Here is a 16,318-nt window from a genome sequence, read left to right on the forward strand (position 1 = left end):
GAGCCCGGTGCACGTAGAGGGACATTTTACAGCTGTAACGATTACCAATGTCAGAAAGCCGATTATTTTTTCATCATTTTGAAACTGTCAAGAAAAAAAGAGGTCCCGTAGGTTACCTGTGACTTAATCACTCGGAATGTCTTCAAACTCGGAAGAGGAAGCAAGCACGAGCCTAGATATAGTGCTTGGTTAGGTGACCATTACGCACAAAAGGTGTTAAAGGCTGCAGGGCTACATCGTAGGCAGCAGAGGGCACTGCAGCAACAAACATTTGCCGTGCTCTACTTCTGTGCTCCCTGTATATGCCCCAACCTGGACTGCCCACCATGGCAAAGCTATGATCAAATAACCTCCAATACCCAGGCGGTGTGGGGAGAAGTTGATTGACAAAGAGGCTGTACATATACTGATAAAACAAACCAGCACCTGGTTTGTTTTTCTAGGCTTGTGTCTAACCCCCAAATCCCCCATGGTAGTACAGGGACAAAATAATCACGCGGTAGTCTCCTTGTTCTTGTCGCGCTTGAACCTCTCGATCTTGCCCAGGATATCCTGCAGCTGCTGTGGGAGATCCCTGTCTGGCTGCGAGTTGAGCAACTTCCCAGATCTCCCCTCACCACTGCTCTCCCCTCCCTGCTGCTCCCACGTGGCTGAACCTTCAACACCACCGCCATCTTCTCCACGATCCCCCCCTCCTCCTCCTCTGTCTCCGCCTGATATTGACCGCAACCTTCCTCCGCCTACCTCCCTACCACCTCCTGCTCCTCCATCTCCTCCTCCACCACTATCGCCTCTTCCTCCACTGACCGAAACCGTCCGCTGCCTCCTGCTTTCCTCCCCCTTCCAGTTGCCCATTCGCTCTCCCGTTCGGGGTGCACCCTGCTCTGCTCCGAAAGCTGTCGCCTCCACCACGTCGGACGCCAGGCTCGATGAGGACCTGTGGCTTGGTCTCTCAGGGCCCTCAAAGCTCCTGTTCTGCCCGCGCTCCCAGTAATCACGAGCGTCGCCGCCACCGGCACAGCAGCCTCCTCTGGGCTCGACACTGTGGCCCTGCCTCCTCCCGCTCCCTGCCAAGCGCTCGGACTCGTGCCTCCGCTGAGTTTTCCCGTCCTCATTGCGCGACGCTCTGGGGCCTGAAGCATCGTGACGACGCCACAGGTCCTCCTCCGCATACTCCACCTCCTCCTCCTGCTGAGAGTCATACGAGACGCTCAGCTGCCCCAGGCCCGACCGATCGGTGGATGCGTGGCCACCGACGCCACAACCACGACGACTACCGCCGCGGACATGGCCTGGCTGCTCCCGTCGCGGGCCGGGGCCCCGCGAGGCGCTCGGTGAATTATCGCTGGAGTCCGACACGACCACCACGCTGGGCGCTCTGCCCGCCCTTCCGTCACGCAGGAACGATCCAGACGTGCAGGGTGGCGGGGAGCAGGCGTCACCAGCACCGTGGTAGTCGTGGCGGTACCACTCGCGGGGGCGGCGCGGCGAGCGTGAACCCCCCGCCCCCACCGTGTCCGGGCCCGCAGGCTGCTCTTTCCGTTCTGCGCACGGGGACTTGTTACGGCCAGACCTCCCCTGCGAGGGCGAGCGGCCTTCTCCCATCGTGCTCCGGGCGTAACTGCGATCGTACGAGTCGTCCCCTCTCCTCACCGACCCTTGTTCGACCGGGGAGCAGCGTCTGTCCGGACCCGGGGAGACACTTCTGCAGCTGCCACTGCCCAAGGAAGGCCGCTTCTTCCCCGCGTTGTTTTTCGCGTACGAAGGTCTCCCATTGGTGCTTCGCTCAGAGCCCGATCGTGTTCGTGACCGCGAGGAGGTGGAGGAGGAAGAAGAGGACGAGTGGTGAGAGATGGATCGCGGCGCTCGCCCCCCAGATCTCTCCGTCACGGACTCCTTGCGGCTTCTTTGTGACTCAGACTCGGTTCTCCGTCGGCTGCTGGAGCTCGGCCGGTGGCGCTTGGCGTGTGACCGGCGCTCGCCGCTGCTCTCGCTGTGCCTCCGCTTGTGCTTGGGTTTGGACGAGGAAGACTTCCGTTTCTTTCTGTGCCCACTCGTCTTCTTCTTCTTCTTCCCTTTGCCTTTGCCCCTCGCCTTCGACTTGGACGGCTTCTTCTTGGCACGCTTCTTCCCGCTGCGCTTGTGCTTTCGAGAGCCGCCTCCGCCGCCACCAGAGGAGGAGTGCGAAGACTCGGAAGAGTCGGTGGAGGAGACCGTGATGACGGATGAAGACTCCGAGGGCGATCGCCTGCGCTTCTTCTGCGTTCTGCAACAAGGATTGGTCGTTTGGTTCAGCGAGTCATCGATAAGAGCAATGAAAGCCACGGCATTAGCTCATCACTTTAATTCAACAAAGCAGTGTGCCAGTGTCGCATTCGGTAGCGCACACGCAACGGACGGACTTGCGCTTTGACTAAAACAGCTGGGCTTCAAAATGATTAATCGGTGTCGTCATTATCAGCCTCATCAGTAGCAGTATCATAAGCACCATTTATATCAATAAGTATGAGCGAAAACAAGAGTACCATCAGCAGCAACATTGTCATGATCAGTGGCATCATCACTAATCGCCACTTACTTCCAAAAAAGTTGCGAAGGAGAAAGGAGCAGCGCTCGCCACGACTATCACGAAAGAACAACTTTGAAGAGCATTTCTCATACATTGAGTCATGAAAATCAAGACATCATGTTGACTGTTAGTAAAAGTGGGCTTGGTCAGGACACGTTGCTAAAAAGGGATGATGGCCAATGGTCCTGACTATTAACAGTGGCAGCCAAAAGATAAAATATGCCCGAGTTGATGTCCACCACGGAGACGAAGCAACAAGATCAGTTCCTGTGCAGGTGGCCAGACTGAGGGATAGTTACACAACAGACCGTGAAAGATGGGGAGAGACTTTCATCCAACAGCGGATAATCGATGGGCGTCTCACCTCTTCTCGTCATGGAGCAGCTGCCGCAGCTTGTCCGCACTCGTCGCTTCCCGGGCGACGTCCTCCTTCTGTTGACGCTTCTTCTCCTCCAGTTTCACCTCCGCCTCCCGCTCCTCCACGCCCGCCAGAGCGCGAGCCGAGACGGACGGTGCCGGGTCCATGGGTGGCAATTCCAGCCGGGCGGCAGCAAGGAGGGTGGACGAGCCGTGGACGAGCCGTGGACGAGTGGACCAAGCGGTCGGGAAAACGATCGCGGCACCCCGAACGGGAGCAAGCGGCGGAAATGGTTTGCGCGTGCGTCAACGGGTTGGTGCCCCGCCCACCCCAGCCGCCACAACCGGGAGAATTTGCACGACGGTAAATGTTGGGTCCAAAGGGAACGGCCGGGGCGTACGACGCACGCGCGCAAATATACGCGTGTAAATGTATAACCACACAATGTGTACCATACATGTACACGCAGCGTCACATATTTAGGGCAGGGAGATTCGAATTTTACGACCGCGTTGACGGAGTCAATTAAGCCGGTGTTTAACGTGACACACGTCATGTTGCATTGCCATCGTATTGGCAAAGCAGTACATTGGGCACACGTTTAGCGCACGTGCGCAATTTGCGGGCAGTGTGCGCATTTTGCCAGAAGCAAATGAATTTTACGTCAACGCAGCGAGAACGCGAAGTCGCAGACCAAGAGTGAGTTGCGTGCAGCGTGGAGCGCTCGTGCCGATGAGACAGACGCAGTGTTTGTCCGATGATGATGATGAGAAAACAATCGAGCAGCTCCGGGGCAGCAGTGCGTCATTGGGTTTCGTTTCAGTGGGGTTTTGGTTTCCATTTAACGAATTTGGGTTTTGGTTTAATGAGTTTTCGTTTCGGGTTGTTTGGTTTTGGCGAAGGGGATTTTTGTTTTGTGAACACAGAACAAAGCGAGCGTGTGCATCGGGAACACGAGTGCGATCGTTACCCCGATCGTGCTCGTGAGGGGAGGGGGGGGTGAGGGCGGTAGTTAGGAGTCGAGCGAGCCCAGGTGAACGCAACTCGTGCACGCCGTAAGCCACCGATGGTTGGCGGCGCGTTCCAATTCCCGTCCCCGCAGAGTCGGGTAAAATTCACAAACAATTCTCAATGTCATTTTACAAAACGTTTTACAAAGTGAGAAAATAAATTAATAAAAATTGCAAACAGTTTCAACGGGTAATTAAAGGTTTGTTTTGCACGATAAAATATAAACCAAAAATTGCACCAAATTATGACACATGGAGAAAATGTGCGCGTGTTGAGAGCGAGAACATGTTAACGGCGATTGTACGATTGTTAAATATTTGCAAACAGGGGCGAGGTTTCCATCGTCACATCAGATCAGGATTTACAACCGTTTGGGCGACATAAATTAGCGTAATTTGAAATGCAAAAAAAACGTAATTCCCAATTTCGATGTTGGTAATGTTGACGATTAACAAAAATACGATTCGTAATGAAATGTGGAAACACGTCACATGTACATTTCAATGTGCGAGTGACAGTGAAAGTGACCGCGTTGGAATCAAAACATTCGGATGCAAGGTTTTAGATTGGTGAGTTGTGGTTAAAAAACATGGGTTAAAGTGACGTTAGTGCACAAAATTAGGAATGGTTTTAAGAATTGGTTGTACCAAAAATAAAATGTCACAATTGTTTTAAAATGGCAGAAAAAAAAAGTCCGATTTTCATTCGGCAAGTAACACAACAACATTGAATGAGAACATTTAGTTGCATGCAAATGGTAACGTAATGGTAAAACGAAGTATATCAACATGATGGCCAATTAACGAGAAAGTTTTACAAAGTGTGAAAATACAAATTGAGAAAATGTTACAGGGGTGATGAAGGTTTTAACAGTTATTTTGTTTTATTTGTTAGATTATTTAATGTTTAAATTAGTAAAATAATTTAGCACAGTAACATGTATATATGGTAAGAGAAGGTAGAGTTGTAAATGTGATTTATAGTTTTAAAATATTCGATTAAAATTGGTAGAAAGTTTAATGGTGTTAGGTGTAGCAGTAGAATAGGGAAGAGGTTTAACCCAAAAATACCAAGTCACAGACCAATATCCAAAAACACACGCCAATATAGACAGACACACACGACACATCACCATTCAAACATAACCCATTATTATAAACAATAACATAACCCAACACACACAAAACGTGCACAGTACACGATCCACAATCACACACCAACAAGACATACAACCACATTCCCACATAACCCAATACACAGGAAATGCATATGCCAACACCAAAATCAGAATCAATCATACAAACCCATTAGATACCAACACGCACATACACATACCAATGTCACACGTAACCCATAACACACCAATACCAATGGCAACAGGCAAACACACACACAATACACTCAACCCCACACACCCCATTCGATATAAACAATGCACACCGCCACTCAGCCACACAACCATATGCACAGCACACAACCTCACACAAAGCAATGCAACACGTAAATTAACAGACACAGCAACACGAACGTACAATATACACAACACACAATAAGCAACCTCAAACATCCACGCACACCCACCACAAAACACACACCCTCGCACACATCTCAACGACATGGGCAAACAAACACACACACACAGATGGATATGACAAAATGCACGACAACACACAAATACATCCACAAAAAAACACAAGCACCCACACACACCAAAGTGTATTGCGATATATGACAACATACACTCCGACAACCCCAAACACGCCAACACATACACAGGCAATAAAACACACATCCTCACACACAACCCAAGCAGACAACAGAAGCAACAAACGCACATTGACACACACGCAACACCCACACACATTTAAATCCCAAACAAGGACATAAGACGCCCAGTAACAACATTTTTGGCACGCATCGGCAGCGCAGGTCACACATTAACACGGGCGTAACACGTTTTTGGGAGTAATTTATTCCGCGGTTTAGAGATATACACGAGAACGCGATTGTATTCGATCGGATTTCAGTTTAAATTTTATGGGGGGAAAACCAAAACCCATAAATAAGTAAATAAATAAAGTACAATACAGGACGGTACACGATAAATAAAATTGTGCAAATTTTAACGCACGCAATTATATAAATAAGGCCATCACAGTAAATATTGTAGACGACACAGCACACACAAATGGAAATGTAACGCACCAGGCATTACTCCGTGGAAGAGAGTGAGGTGTAGTGAATCGTGCATTACAAGCGTTACCAGGGTCACCGGCCAGGTAGGAGGTTCGAGTGCGGTGATGGTGGTGGTGAAGGAGGAGACAGGATGACGTCACCATCGCCATCGATTCAGGGTGCCCCGTGGTGGGCGAACCCCACAGGTGCACACGGCCACACGTACACACGCGCGCACGCAGACACACACACACGTACAAAGACACATACACGAGCAGCACAAAACAACTTGTCAGTATTTTGATCTGGAGTTCAGTCACAGGCAACAGCAGCTCACCACATGCAAAAAAACCCCGTAAATAAATCGAATATCCCGTGCGAAATTTTGCACCTCTATCGTGGGCTTAAGAACAGACTCTAATCGAGGAGTTGATGCCGTTCTGCAATTAAAAACATAAATCTTCGCTTCCAACATCATCGCGGGGGTTAAACGTGAACTTTCCTCTGTCGCCCCAACATATGCACCGCATTCACCTGCAGCTTGGCTCTCACGGCCTTGAGGCCGTCGTGAGCCGGGCCCAGCTCCGGCACCAGCTCCAGCGCGCGCTGGTACAGCGACTCGGCGCTCAGCAGCTGTCCCTCGGCAAACACCCTAAGGGGGCGAGGAACGGGTGAGACACAGGGAGGGTGTACAACACAGACAGGCAGCAGTGCGCACAGAGACACTCGGGGTAACAGACCCCGAAGCACCGACGCGTTAGTGCTACTGTCGGGGGTTCGTAACGCAGTGCACTAACCACTGCACTCCCGCTACTCAAAAAAAAACACACATGCTCTCACACATTCACACACACACACAAGAACACACATGCTCTCACACATTCACACACACACAAGAACACACAGACTCGCGTTCCCCTGTACTCACTGCTGCCCGCGCTGCCACAGCGTCTGTCCCAGGTACTTGCGCGCGTTTCGGTGCATCGGAGAGGCCTCCAGCGCCGCCTCCAGGTCCTCCATGGCCTTGGTCAGGCTGCCCTTGCTGGCGAACCTGCAGAGAGGTGTCGGGGGGGGTAAGCATGTGGGGAATAGAGGCGCTCCCAGGTTTACGGCGCGGCTCAGAGTCATCACAGGGTGTCCACGTCGGGTGCAGAGGGCGGGGGTTCACTCACAGCGCGCCGCGCGCCACCAGGGCCTCCACGTTGGTGGGGTCCATCTCGAGAGCGCGGTTGTACGCGTTCATCGCTTCCACCGGCTGCCCCGACTTGAAGTGATCAACGCCGCTCTTCACACTGGGAACGGGCAGTATACACAAGCACAAACATGCGCGCGTCCCATGACAGAGACCTATCTATTCAGAGGATGACCACTGGCCGACAGCACGATGAGCCGAGTTGGAGGCACAACAGCGATTTCAAATTGAAGCGTTTTGATATCGTGTCAAAGCTTGACGGCCTTTACACTCAAACTCACCACTTCAGAGCCCATGCAGTCGACTGCTTCTGTCTCAGCACCGGCGCAAAATCCTCCGCCGAGAAGTCGGAGCTGCACAACGAAGCAAAGGAAGAATCGCGTCACAGTTAATTACACGACGGCGATGGTGGGTGTGGCGACAGGTTGTACAATGTGACTGTAAAGGCATCTAAATACAACCGCATCTCAAGAAGCTGCACCCATAGATAGCTGTGTTGGAGAGGTTAGGTTAGGAGTGGGATACCTTTTCCTTACCCAAGGTCAAATAGCACATTCAAATAATACCTTTGGCAGGCCAGATACTAACATACACCCCAGTGTTATCCAATTATTAATTTGAAAAATATCGTGCATTTAAAGAGCAACAGAAGTGACTGCCCCCGTTAATATTTTTAACGCCGTGTTGCGAAGTCGAAAAAAATCCCCCTCTAATAGTTGATAAGTGTGACCGAGATGCTTTAGGCGACGCATAAACATACTTTGCGTGCCGTTTTAAAGTGGTAGTCCTCATGTGGCTGCGGGCCACGCGAGATTAAGTCGTGGGCCGAGTGTTCCCCCCACCCCTGCACTGGCCGTCCCGAGACACACAGCCTCGCTCACCTCTGCAGCCCACGCAGTAGCGAGGGCGGGTGGCTCTCGCTGACGCCCAGGCGCGACATGAGGAACTCCACGCACGCCGGGTTGGAGAAGGCCACCGAGTTGCGCAGCGCGTCTTCGTACGTCAGCGTGTCGTCCCCAGACACCGCCAGCACGCACCTGTGGCGCCAGCGTGCACGTCACACATGCGTGTGAGCAGGTACAACACAGGCACACAAAGGCACGGTGAAGCCGATTCACCTCCAGCTACCTCAGAATGCGTGGTGCAAGGTGGCTTTTGTCTAACCATCGAACAAAAGACGGTCACTGCATCGCGCGCTTTCAGATGCGCTTCTGCGGCCGTCTGGAACGCTCTTCCTTCCGATATTAGGAAGGCACTGGAGCTATGCACTTTCAAATCTAGATTGAAAAGAATTTCTTCAGAACTGCTTTTTCCGTTTAGTTTTTTGTTCTTCCCCCGCACCTCCGATTAGCACGGTTGGCTACGTATAGTGCAAAACAAGTTCAACATACATACGTACAGCGGGAGCCAATCCATGTTAGTCTATGGAGTCCAGTGTTAGGACAGGGATTTGAAAACGTGTTCATGTGATACAGAATTAAATGTAACTCTCTGTCCAATTTCCCCTGCTCTTCGTAGCAGTGCCTGAGCCCCTCCGACCCGTGGGCCCCAGTACAGTTACATGGCCTGCAAGCTCAGCAGCTAGACCACTACGATGATTACCTGTAGTGCGGGGGCATCTGCTCGGCGTTGATGACGCCCAGTTTGACGTGGGCCACATGTTCGGGCAGGGCGGACGTCTGCACGGAGATGGTCAGTCTCTCCTGCTCCTCGTCCACGTCCTTCATCACCGCTGCAAAAAACGAACACAAAGATTCCCGTGCAGCCTTTCACAACACAGAAGCAGGGAAACCTACAGCCCGTGGGCCAGATCCAAACCACGACTTCCATTTCATACGCCCCGTGTCCACATGAGGCCTTCCAATTGAAAATGGCCCACTAACTATATTTGCAAGTATCTGTCATTGCAAACATATTAGCTGCTCCAATTGGATGTTAGAGGGAGAACATTTCCACAACTAACATGAGTGGCCAGTTATATGCAATCTAGTCCCAAGCAGCTACTGCCACCACTCCTTCACCAACCCCCACTGATCAGCGTGTTGAAGCATGATCAAATAAAACCCCAGACTGAACTGTCGTGCGGAGGCCTGACAAAGGCCTGTACATTATTATTATCAGTATTGTACACAAGCCAAACACCTTCTTGGTTCTTTCGGTAAAGTCACGTAGAAGGAAAATAATAAAATAATAAAACATATTAAAATAATTCTCACGACGTTTCGGCCACAACGCAGCCGTCCTCAGGTGAAGAACAGGTCTGTCGGAAAGACAGCGTCTGAATGTTGGTTCATGTTGGTTCATTCAGACACTGTCATTCCGACAGACCTGTTCTTCACCTGAGGACGGCTGCTTGCGTTGTGGCCGAAACGTCGTGAGAATTATTTTATTATTTTTTTTTTTCCTTCTACGTGACTTTACCGAAAGAACGAAGAAGGTGAATCCCTGCAGTCACGAAAGCTTTAAATCGAAAGCCAAGCACCCTGCGTGAGTTGTGTGTGCTGGTACCTCTAATAAGGTCCCCGGGGTGGTAGTACGCAAACGGGTCCTGGTGGTAGCGGCCCTGTGTCGGGATCTCCCTCGCCGGACACAGAGCCTGGGAGAGAATCAACAATTTATCACAAAATCGTCAAAATATTGAACATTAATCACCTCCATTCAGCACCTTAATTTATTACCGATGAAGTACTGATCAGTGGGTACCGTAGTATTGAATTGCGCGTTTGAAAATTGACATGTGAATTTTTGTTTCATTAATGTTATTTGCACTTATTTTTTATTTAAACAAAAAAATATAAATAACATTTACAAGCTGTACCATGGGCTAAATATGGTATTTATGGAAATAACAGGATTCTGTGAAGAAATTGTATACACAAGTACACCATACCCCTTCAAAAAAAACGAATGCAGTATTTCAGGAACACATTTGTTTAATAAAACAAATGTGACACGACCCATTCTTTTGGAACAAATTGTTCCTTCTTTTGGAATGTATTTGACTGTGCATCAAGCAAATGATTGTGTATTAAGTAGAGGAAGTCATTACAGCCGATGCCACTATACATCTCCGTAACTTAATTTCTTCTGCTAGATAATGCAACCATCATATGGTTGACACTTCACCTCCCAAGGTTTGCTCTTACAATATCCCATCATCTTACCCTGTCCTGCCACGAAATCCCAGAATCCTCAGCACACAGACAATTTTTCTAATATTTTTTTTATCAACCTATGGCTGGAATTTAACCCTTTCCCATTCCGACACATGTGCAAGTTACAGGGTGGGTCCCGTTCACCACTGAATTTCGGAACGTGCAAACGATTAGCGTTAATTTTATTCGGAGAGGCATAGCGCCGTTGCTTTTAAAGACATTTTACTCACCGCAGAAAACTGCAGCGACGCAATCGCACGCTTTGATAGCCAGTGCCAAACTGTGCCAAACACCCTCCCACATGGGTGGGGGGGGGGGGGAGCCTCGGTACTGATTAAGTTATTTTAGATGAAAACTCATGACGTACGCGTATAGCATCGGAATGGGAAACAGTTAAAACCATCGCTCGCGTACGTGCGATCCAGATCCGATAAGGGCAGGGCAGCTACGATGGCAGCAGTAGTGAGGGCAGCCTGTGGATAGCTCTGAGCATGGAGGGGGCAGCCAGTGAGGGCAGTCACCGTGATGTTGAGTTGCTCGATGTCACGTGTCTTTCCGCAGTCGAAGCACACAAGGTTCACGAAAAAGCCAAACTCTTTGACGGCGGTGACGCGGCCGATGAGCAGGTCCTGCGGCTCCACGTCGGAGAAGAACTGGGCGCGCGCCACCCCGCTCCGCACGCACATCAGCTGCTCCAGCGGCGGCGGCACCGCCACATACTCTGCACACGAAAATGTGCAAGTCGGTCGAAGATTAGACATGTGCCGTGACACGTCGATAAAAATAAATCAATACTAACTCTGTAGGTTTTTGCAGTTGTGCGTGTATGAATCTATTCACATTAACTCTCAATATTGTTTTGGGTTGTACCACGTGTCGTTCAACATGTCCAACACTTCCCTCCACTAGCTGGAAGGTTGTGGAGCTTAATGTTGCACATCATGCCAAACAACCCGCAGTGCAATGCGAAAAACGCATGCTCCCAGCACTTGGAGCAAAATGCCTGACATCAGGCAAAATTAAATTTTTGTTAAAAACCCAGGGTCCCATTACCCTGTTGAAATGCCATTGCCTATACTGGAAACTGATTTGCCCTTGGTAATGATACGACGACATGTGCATGCACAGTACGACTATAGTTCGTGTTGTGTTGAGAATGGTTCAAAGTGAAACGGCTGTGGTCCTGCTGTGTTGAGGATGATTCGCTCAATTAGTGCACAGACGGATGACAGCCTGGTCGCACCTCTCCTCTCATCCTGGCGCGTAAGACCGCTCCCTTCGCGGGACTTCCACCCTTTGGCGAAGAGCAGGTCGGCTTTCTTAGCTATGAAGTGCTGAATGCGGAGGCTCAGGGAGTCCGGAGGGGAACTCAGTCTGATGGACAAGTACAAACACACAAGATAAGACAAAGATCCCCCATCTAGCAAGCAAAGACTGTTGCTGTTAGCGAGCAACTACAAAGGTTGGCATGGCACACAAGGGGATGGTGTGGGCAGCATCATCCACGCCTGGCTGACTTTGGCTCCCCAGTGGGCGAGTGACAAGGGAGTGGGTGGGCAGGTACGTGGGCAGACAGGTTAATGGATGGGTGTGTAGTGGGCGAGCGGGTGGGTGTGTAGTGGGCGGGTGAGTTGGTGTGTTGTTGGGAAGGTGAGCGGTTGAGTAGGTGAGTGGATGGACGGGTAAGTGGGTCGACAGGCAGATGGATGGTAGCGTAGGAGATTTCCGGCTGGATATACAGGTAAACAGGCAGGCAGGTAGCTGGAATGGTGAGTAGATAGACAAACAGGTAAGTGGTTGGGTGTGTAGGCAGGGACAGGCAACCCAACAAGAGAGGTGGGTGAATGGGTGTGGGGGGCATTTAAACAGGCAAACGGTGGAGTGGACAGTCAAACGGGAAGTAGGGCGAGTGGGTGAGTGACTGAGTTGGTAGGTAGTCATTCAGAATCAAAATGTTTATTTAGACTAGAGAAGGAATCTGATGAGGTATGAAGCTCTTATTCACAGATGCCCAGTAGGGGTCGGGTCAGCAAATTACAAAACCTATTAAAAAACGATAGGAGCGTGTAAATTATAGAAAAGGTAAGCAAGTCACGGAAAATAAATTACTTGCGTAAGTACATTAATTACTTCCGATTTATCGACACTAAACGCAGGCTTGGGCAAGGCAGCAAAACAACAACAGTCCCAGACCACAAATCCCCTGAATAAAATTGCACATTAAAATGTCAAACTATCGATACACGGGGCAGACAGGCACGTGGAAGCTCACCGGGCCTCGGGGGCAGTGATCGCAGCGACGTCCAGGTTCTCATCCTGCTCCGCCTGGAGCATCGCGAGCAGCGTGGGACCGTGGTGCTCCACGCAGCGCTGCAGCTGCGCCTGGTCCATGATGACTACCACGGCTGACCCAAGGAAGACAAAGACCACATCCGTGTAGCTTTAGGGGACATCTATTTAGTACGTACGCATGGAGGGGGGCGGGGGGGTTAACCCAAATGCATTCGCCTGCGTATAAGGGGTCTACTGACAATGTACGAATAGGAAACGGGGGGGGGGGGGGGTGAAGCCTCGATAATAATTTGTCTACATTGGCCTTCAAATGAGTTAGATAGTCCGGCGGTGGACTGTTTGCTTAAACACGTTAATATTATTCATCCTTGATCGTTTCTACGTGTATTAAATATCGGCCGTTCTATAGGATTCGGGGGGGGGGGGGGGGTGTAAAAAGTACGTGTGCGTACAGGGAGGGGGTCAGGTTTTGACAGATTTTTGCGTACCTACTAAATGGATGCCCCCTTAACAGACGATTGAGGGCAAGTGCTGTTCGTGAGTAGCACCTACGAAGTTCATAATAAAGTTTTTGGGTTAGATCGCGTTATTTATAAATGTGTCGTAACCCTCCACCACACAACACGACCAATCAGCAAAAAAGTGTCACGTTGACAAAAGACAAATAGTTCACTACTTTAGCCCACCGGTGTGTTGAAGAGTTAAACTACATTTACAATTTTTGAGTACGACGTTTCGCTGGGAACTGCATCCAGCACCATCGGGCGAATTGCATCCAGCATCATCGGGCGAATTGCCCGATGATGCTGGATACAATTACCAGCGAAACGTCGTACTCAAAAATTGTAAATGTTGTGGTTTCACGCTTAAACACACCGGGGGGCTAAAGCAGTGAACTATTTGTCTTTTGTCAACGTGACACTTTTTTGCTGATTGGCCGTGTCGGGTGGTGGAGGGTTACGACACATTTATAAATAACGCGATGTAACCCAAAAACGTTACTATGAATATTGGTCGCGAAAGCCTACGTGCTAAACTGAGCACCTACGAAGGCCGGCACGGGCACACGAAGGGGGGGGGGGGGGTGGCTTCCACGCTGCAGGAAGAGATGGGAAACACGTGCTGTTCAGTGTAAAAACGAACGTGAACATTATTGTCTTCACGTATTTCGCCTAAATAAATCCCTTCCGATGGAACATCTCGTTTGCGCGGGTGTCCAAAGGGGTGTGAATTGACACGTGCACAGTAAACGATGGCGCGTATACAAACGTTTTTGCAAGTACAAAACGTTTGTATACGTGTCGTAATTTACACGATCTAACCCCCCAAAAAACCCTGTATTGTAAGTGAATATCACACCTAGGCAAACACATCCACTGTTTAATGTAGTGCAGGTGTGCTTCAATTAAAGATGCAATTAAGGTCAGACTTGCGGCTGATTTTAATGTGTCTGGGAGACTGATAAGTTAATCCACTGCTGGATGAAGGCCTCCCCCAAGTCTGCTAAAAAAACATTTCTTTAGAACTGCTTTTGCGTTTAGTTTGCTGTCCGATTAAAGCGGTTGGCCACGTACGGTGCGAAAGAAGTTCAACATCTAGTAAAACAAAGACCCCCTCTCTCGTATAGCCTTAACAGGCTGCTGGGGCAAGTGCTGTTAGCGAGTAGCACCTATTTAGGCTGGAAAGTCACACAAAGGGGTCACCCCCACACCCGGCCGCCTTTGTCTCCCCAGTGGCGATGCTAACACACCGCAACCAGGCACCCATTTGAGGCCGAGTCGACCTAGGGGAAGACCTCACGACCGTGTTCAGACAATAATCGTCACGCTTGGCGGTGTTGGTGGCCGTGTTCGTAGCGTTGCACCACCGCTCCCCCCACGTACATACGGTAACATACACACACGTGGGGGGGGGGGTGTTTAACCATACTTCACCACGCTGGTCAATGGCGCGTTGTGGGAGTGGGGCTTAGCAAAGGCCCCGGTTCAGAACGTCAGATATTATCATTCACCACTGTTGCAAGCCGTGGCCTGGAATAAAACTCGTGTTTATCGGCACTAAACTAAGGAGTTATCGAGGTTAATTTCCTCAAGTTTCGATGTCCAGGGCCTCTAATTATCACGAAACCATCTCCCGCCATGTTAGAGACACCACGACTGCGGTGCAGTGCCCCCCCTCAAGACGTGTCACCAACTCCACAGTCACACAACACGCCGCTGTAGTGTATACATTTACAAATTAAACATTTCAATGGCTTTGCTGTTGTAAACCCCCACTTGGGGGGGCTGTTGTAATTCTAACACGGGAGGGCCTTAACACGGAGTCCAGACTTAAGTCTGGCAAATAAACAAACACCGCAATTTATAATACATATTAAAGACGTTTTACCTCAAGCGCGCGATTGGTAATGATGCGACTTGAGTGGAGTTATCAAGGCGGCAACCTTTCGTTGTTGCTTCAGACAAACCGTGCGACTACGAATGATGCCATCGGTGATTTGAGCGCAACGTGGCCCAGCGGAGCCTTCTCTGTCGACCCGGAATCCCGGCGTGCCCCGCGACCGGTGCAGCCCTCGACTTCCCATTCACGTGGTGGGGGTGGTGGGGGTGGGTGGGGTGGGGGTGGTGTGGGGGGGTGGATGGGGAGTGTGGGGGGTGGGGTGAGTGAGGGGGATGGTGGTGGGGGGTGGTGGTGGGGGGTGGTGGTGGGGGGGTGGTGGTGGGGTGGGGGGTGTGGTGGATGGAGGTGGTGGTGGGGGTGGTGGTGGGGTGGGGGGTGGTGGGGGGTGGTGGTGCGGGGTGGTGCGGGGTGGTGGGGGGTGTGTTGGGGGTGGTGGGGGGGTGGTGGTGGGGGGTGGTGGGCGGTGCGGGTGGGGGGTGGTGGTGGGGGGTGTGTTGGGGGTGGTGGGGGGTGGTGGTGGGGGGTGGTGGGCGGTGCGGGTGGGGGGTGGTGGTGGGGGGTGGTGGTGGGGGGTGGTGGTGAAGGGTGGGGGGGGGGTGGTGGGGGGTGGTGGTGGGGGGTGGTGGTGAAGGGTGGGGGGGGGTGTGTTGGGGGGTGGTGGTGGGTGGGGTAGTGGTGGGTGGGGGAGTGGTGGTGGTGGGGGGGTGGTGGTGGGGGGAGTGGTGGTGGGAGGGTGGTGGTGGGGGGAGTGGTGGTGGGGGGTGGTGGGGGGGGGGTTACTTCCAGCGACGGTGCAGCCCACGGCTTCCCATTCACGTGGTGGTGAGGGGGGGTGGTGGGGGACGGTGAGGGGGGGGGATGGTGGGGGGGACGGTGGGGGGGATGGTGGGGGGGGACGCAATTTATGAATCGCTGGCTACACCGCTTCCAGGGCAAGGTGCATATAACGCAGTGCTGTCAACCCACGTGTTCTCGTACAGGTCCACACGGCCGTTTCAACACGGGCAAAAATGTGCTTGTCGATTTGTGTTGGGACTTTGTAGGATGAAAGTTGAGATTCATAAGGGCACGAGGTGACCAATGAGGTCTGAATTGGTCTGCAATCAGGCAGACACTGATAAGGGGTGACAGTAGGGCTGATTAATGGATTTCAAATCGAAATCGCA

At 51.3% G+C, this 16,318-nt stretch overlaps 1 protein-coding gene across 1 annotated transcript; it reads right to left on the bottom strand.

The window, feature by feature from the left end:
- Positions 1-71: 71 nt before the first annotated feature.
- TTC14 (tetratricopeptide repeat domain 14) lies at positions 72-15,282 on the bottom strand. Its single transcript, XM_078607210.1, has 13 exons — positions 15,141-15,282; positions 12,733-12,865; positions 11,704-11,834; positions 10,982-11,181; positions 9,814-9,901; positions 8,908-9,037; positions 8,187-8,342; positions 7,587-7,658; positions 7,286-7,405; positions 7,042-7,164; positions 6,648-6,765; positions 2,934-3,046; positions 72-2,266 (listed from the first exon to the last, which is right to left on the bottom strand). The coding sequence occupies exons 2-13, from the start codon at positions 12,849-12,851 to the stop codon at positions 493-495; spliced, it is 3,144 nt and encodes a 1,047-aa protein (XP_078463336.1). The 5' UTR covers positions 12,852-12,865; positions 15,141-15,282; the 3' UTR covers positions 72-492.
- Between the last annotated feature and the right edge of the window lie 1,036 nt (positions 15,283-16,318).

The sequence above is a fragment of the Lampetra planeri genome, chromosome 27 (genome assembly GCF_965212315.1).
Source record: "Lampetra planeri chromosome 27, kcLamPlan1.2.h2, whole genome shotgun sequence".
In the NCBI taxonomy this organism is placed as follows: Eukaryota; Metazoa; Chordata; class Hyperoartia; order Petromyzontiformes; family Petromyzontidae; genus Lampetra; species Lampetra planeri.

What these genes read in the sequence shown, in the direction of transcription:
- TTC14 (XM_078607210.1), bottom strand. Translation starts at nt 12,851, where the DNA reads ATGGACCAGGCGCAGCTGCAGCGCTGCGTGGAGCACCACGGTCCCACG. An exon ending in GCGCCAGGATGAGAGGAGAG is followed by an intron (nt 11,182 to 11,703) that starts GTGCGACCAGGC and finishes TTTCGTGTGCAG; the next exon opens with AGTATGTGGCGGTGCCGCCG. An exon ending in CTACTGCGTGGGCTGCAGAG is followed by an intron (nt 7,659 to 8,186) that starts GTGAGCGAGGCT and finishes TTCGTTGTGCAG; the next exon opens with CTCCGACTTCTCGGCGGAGG.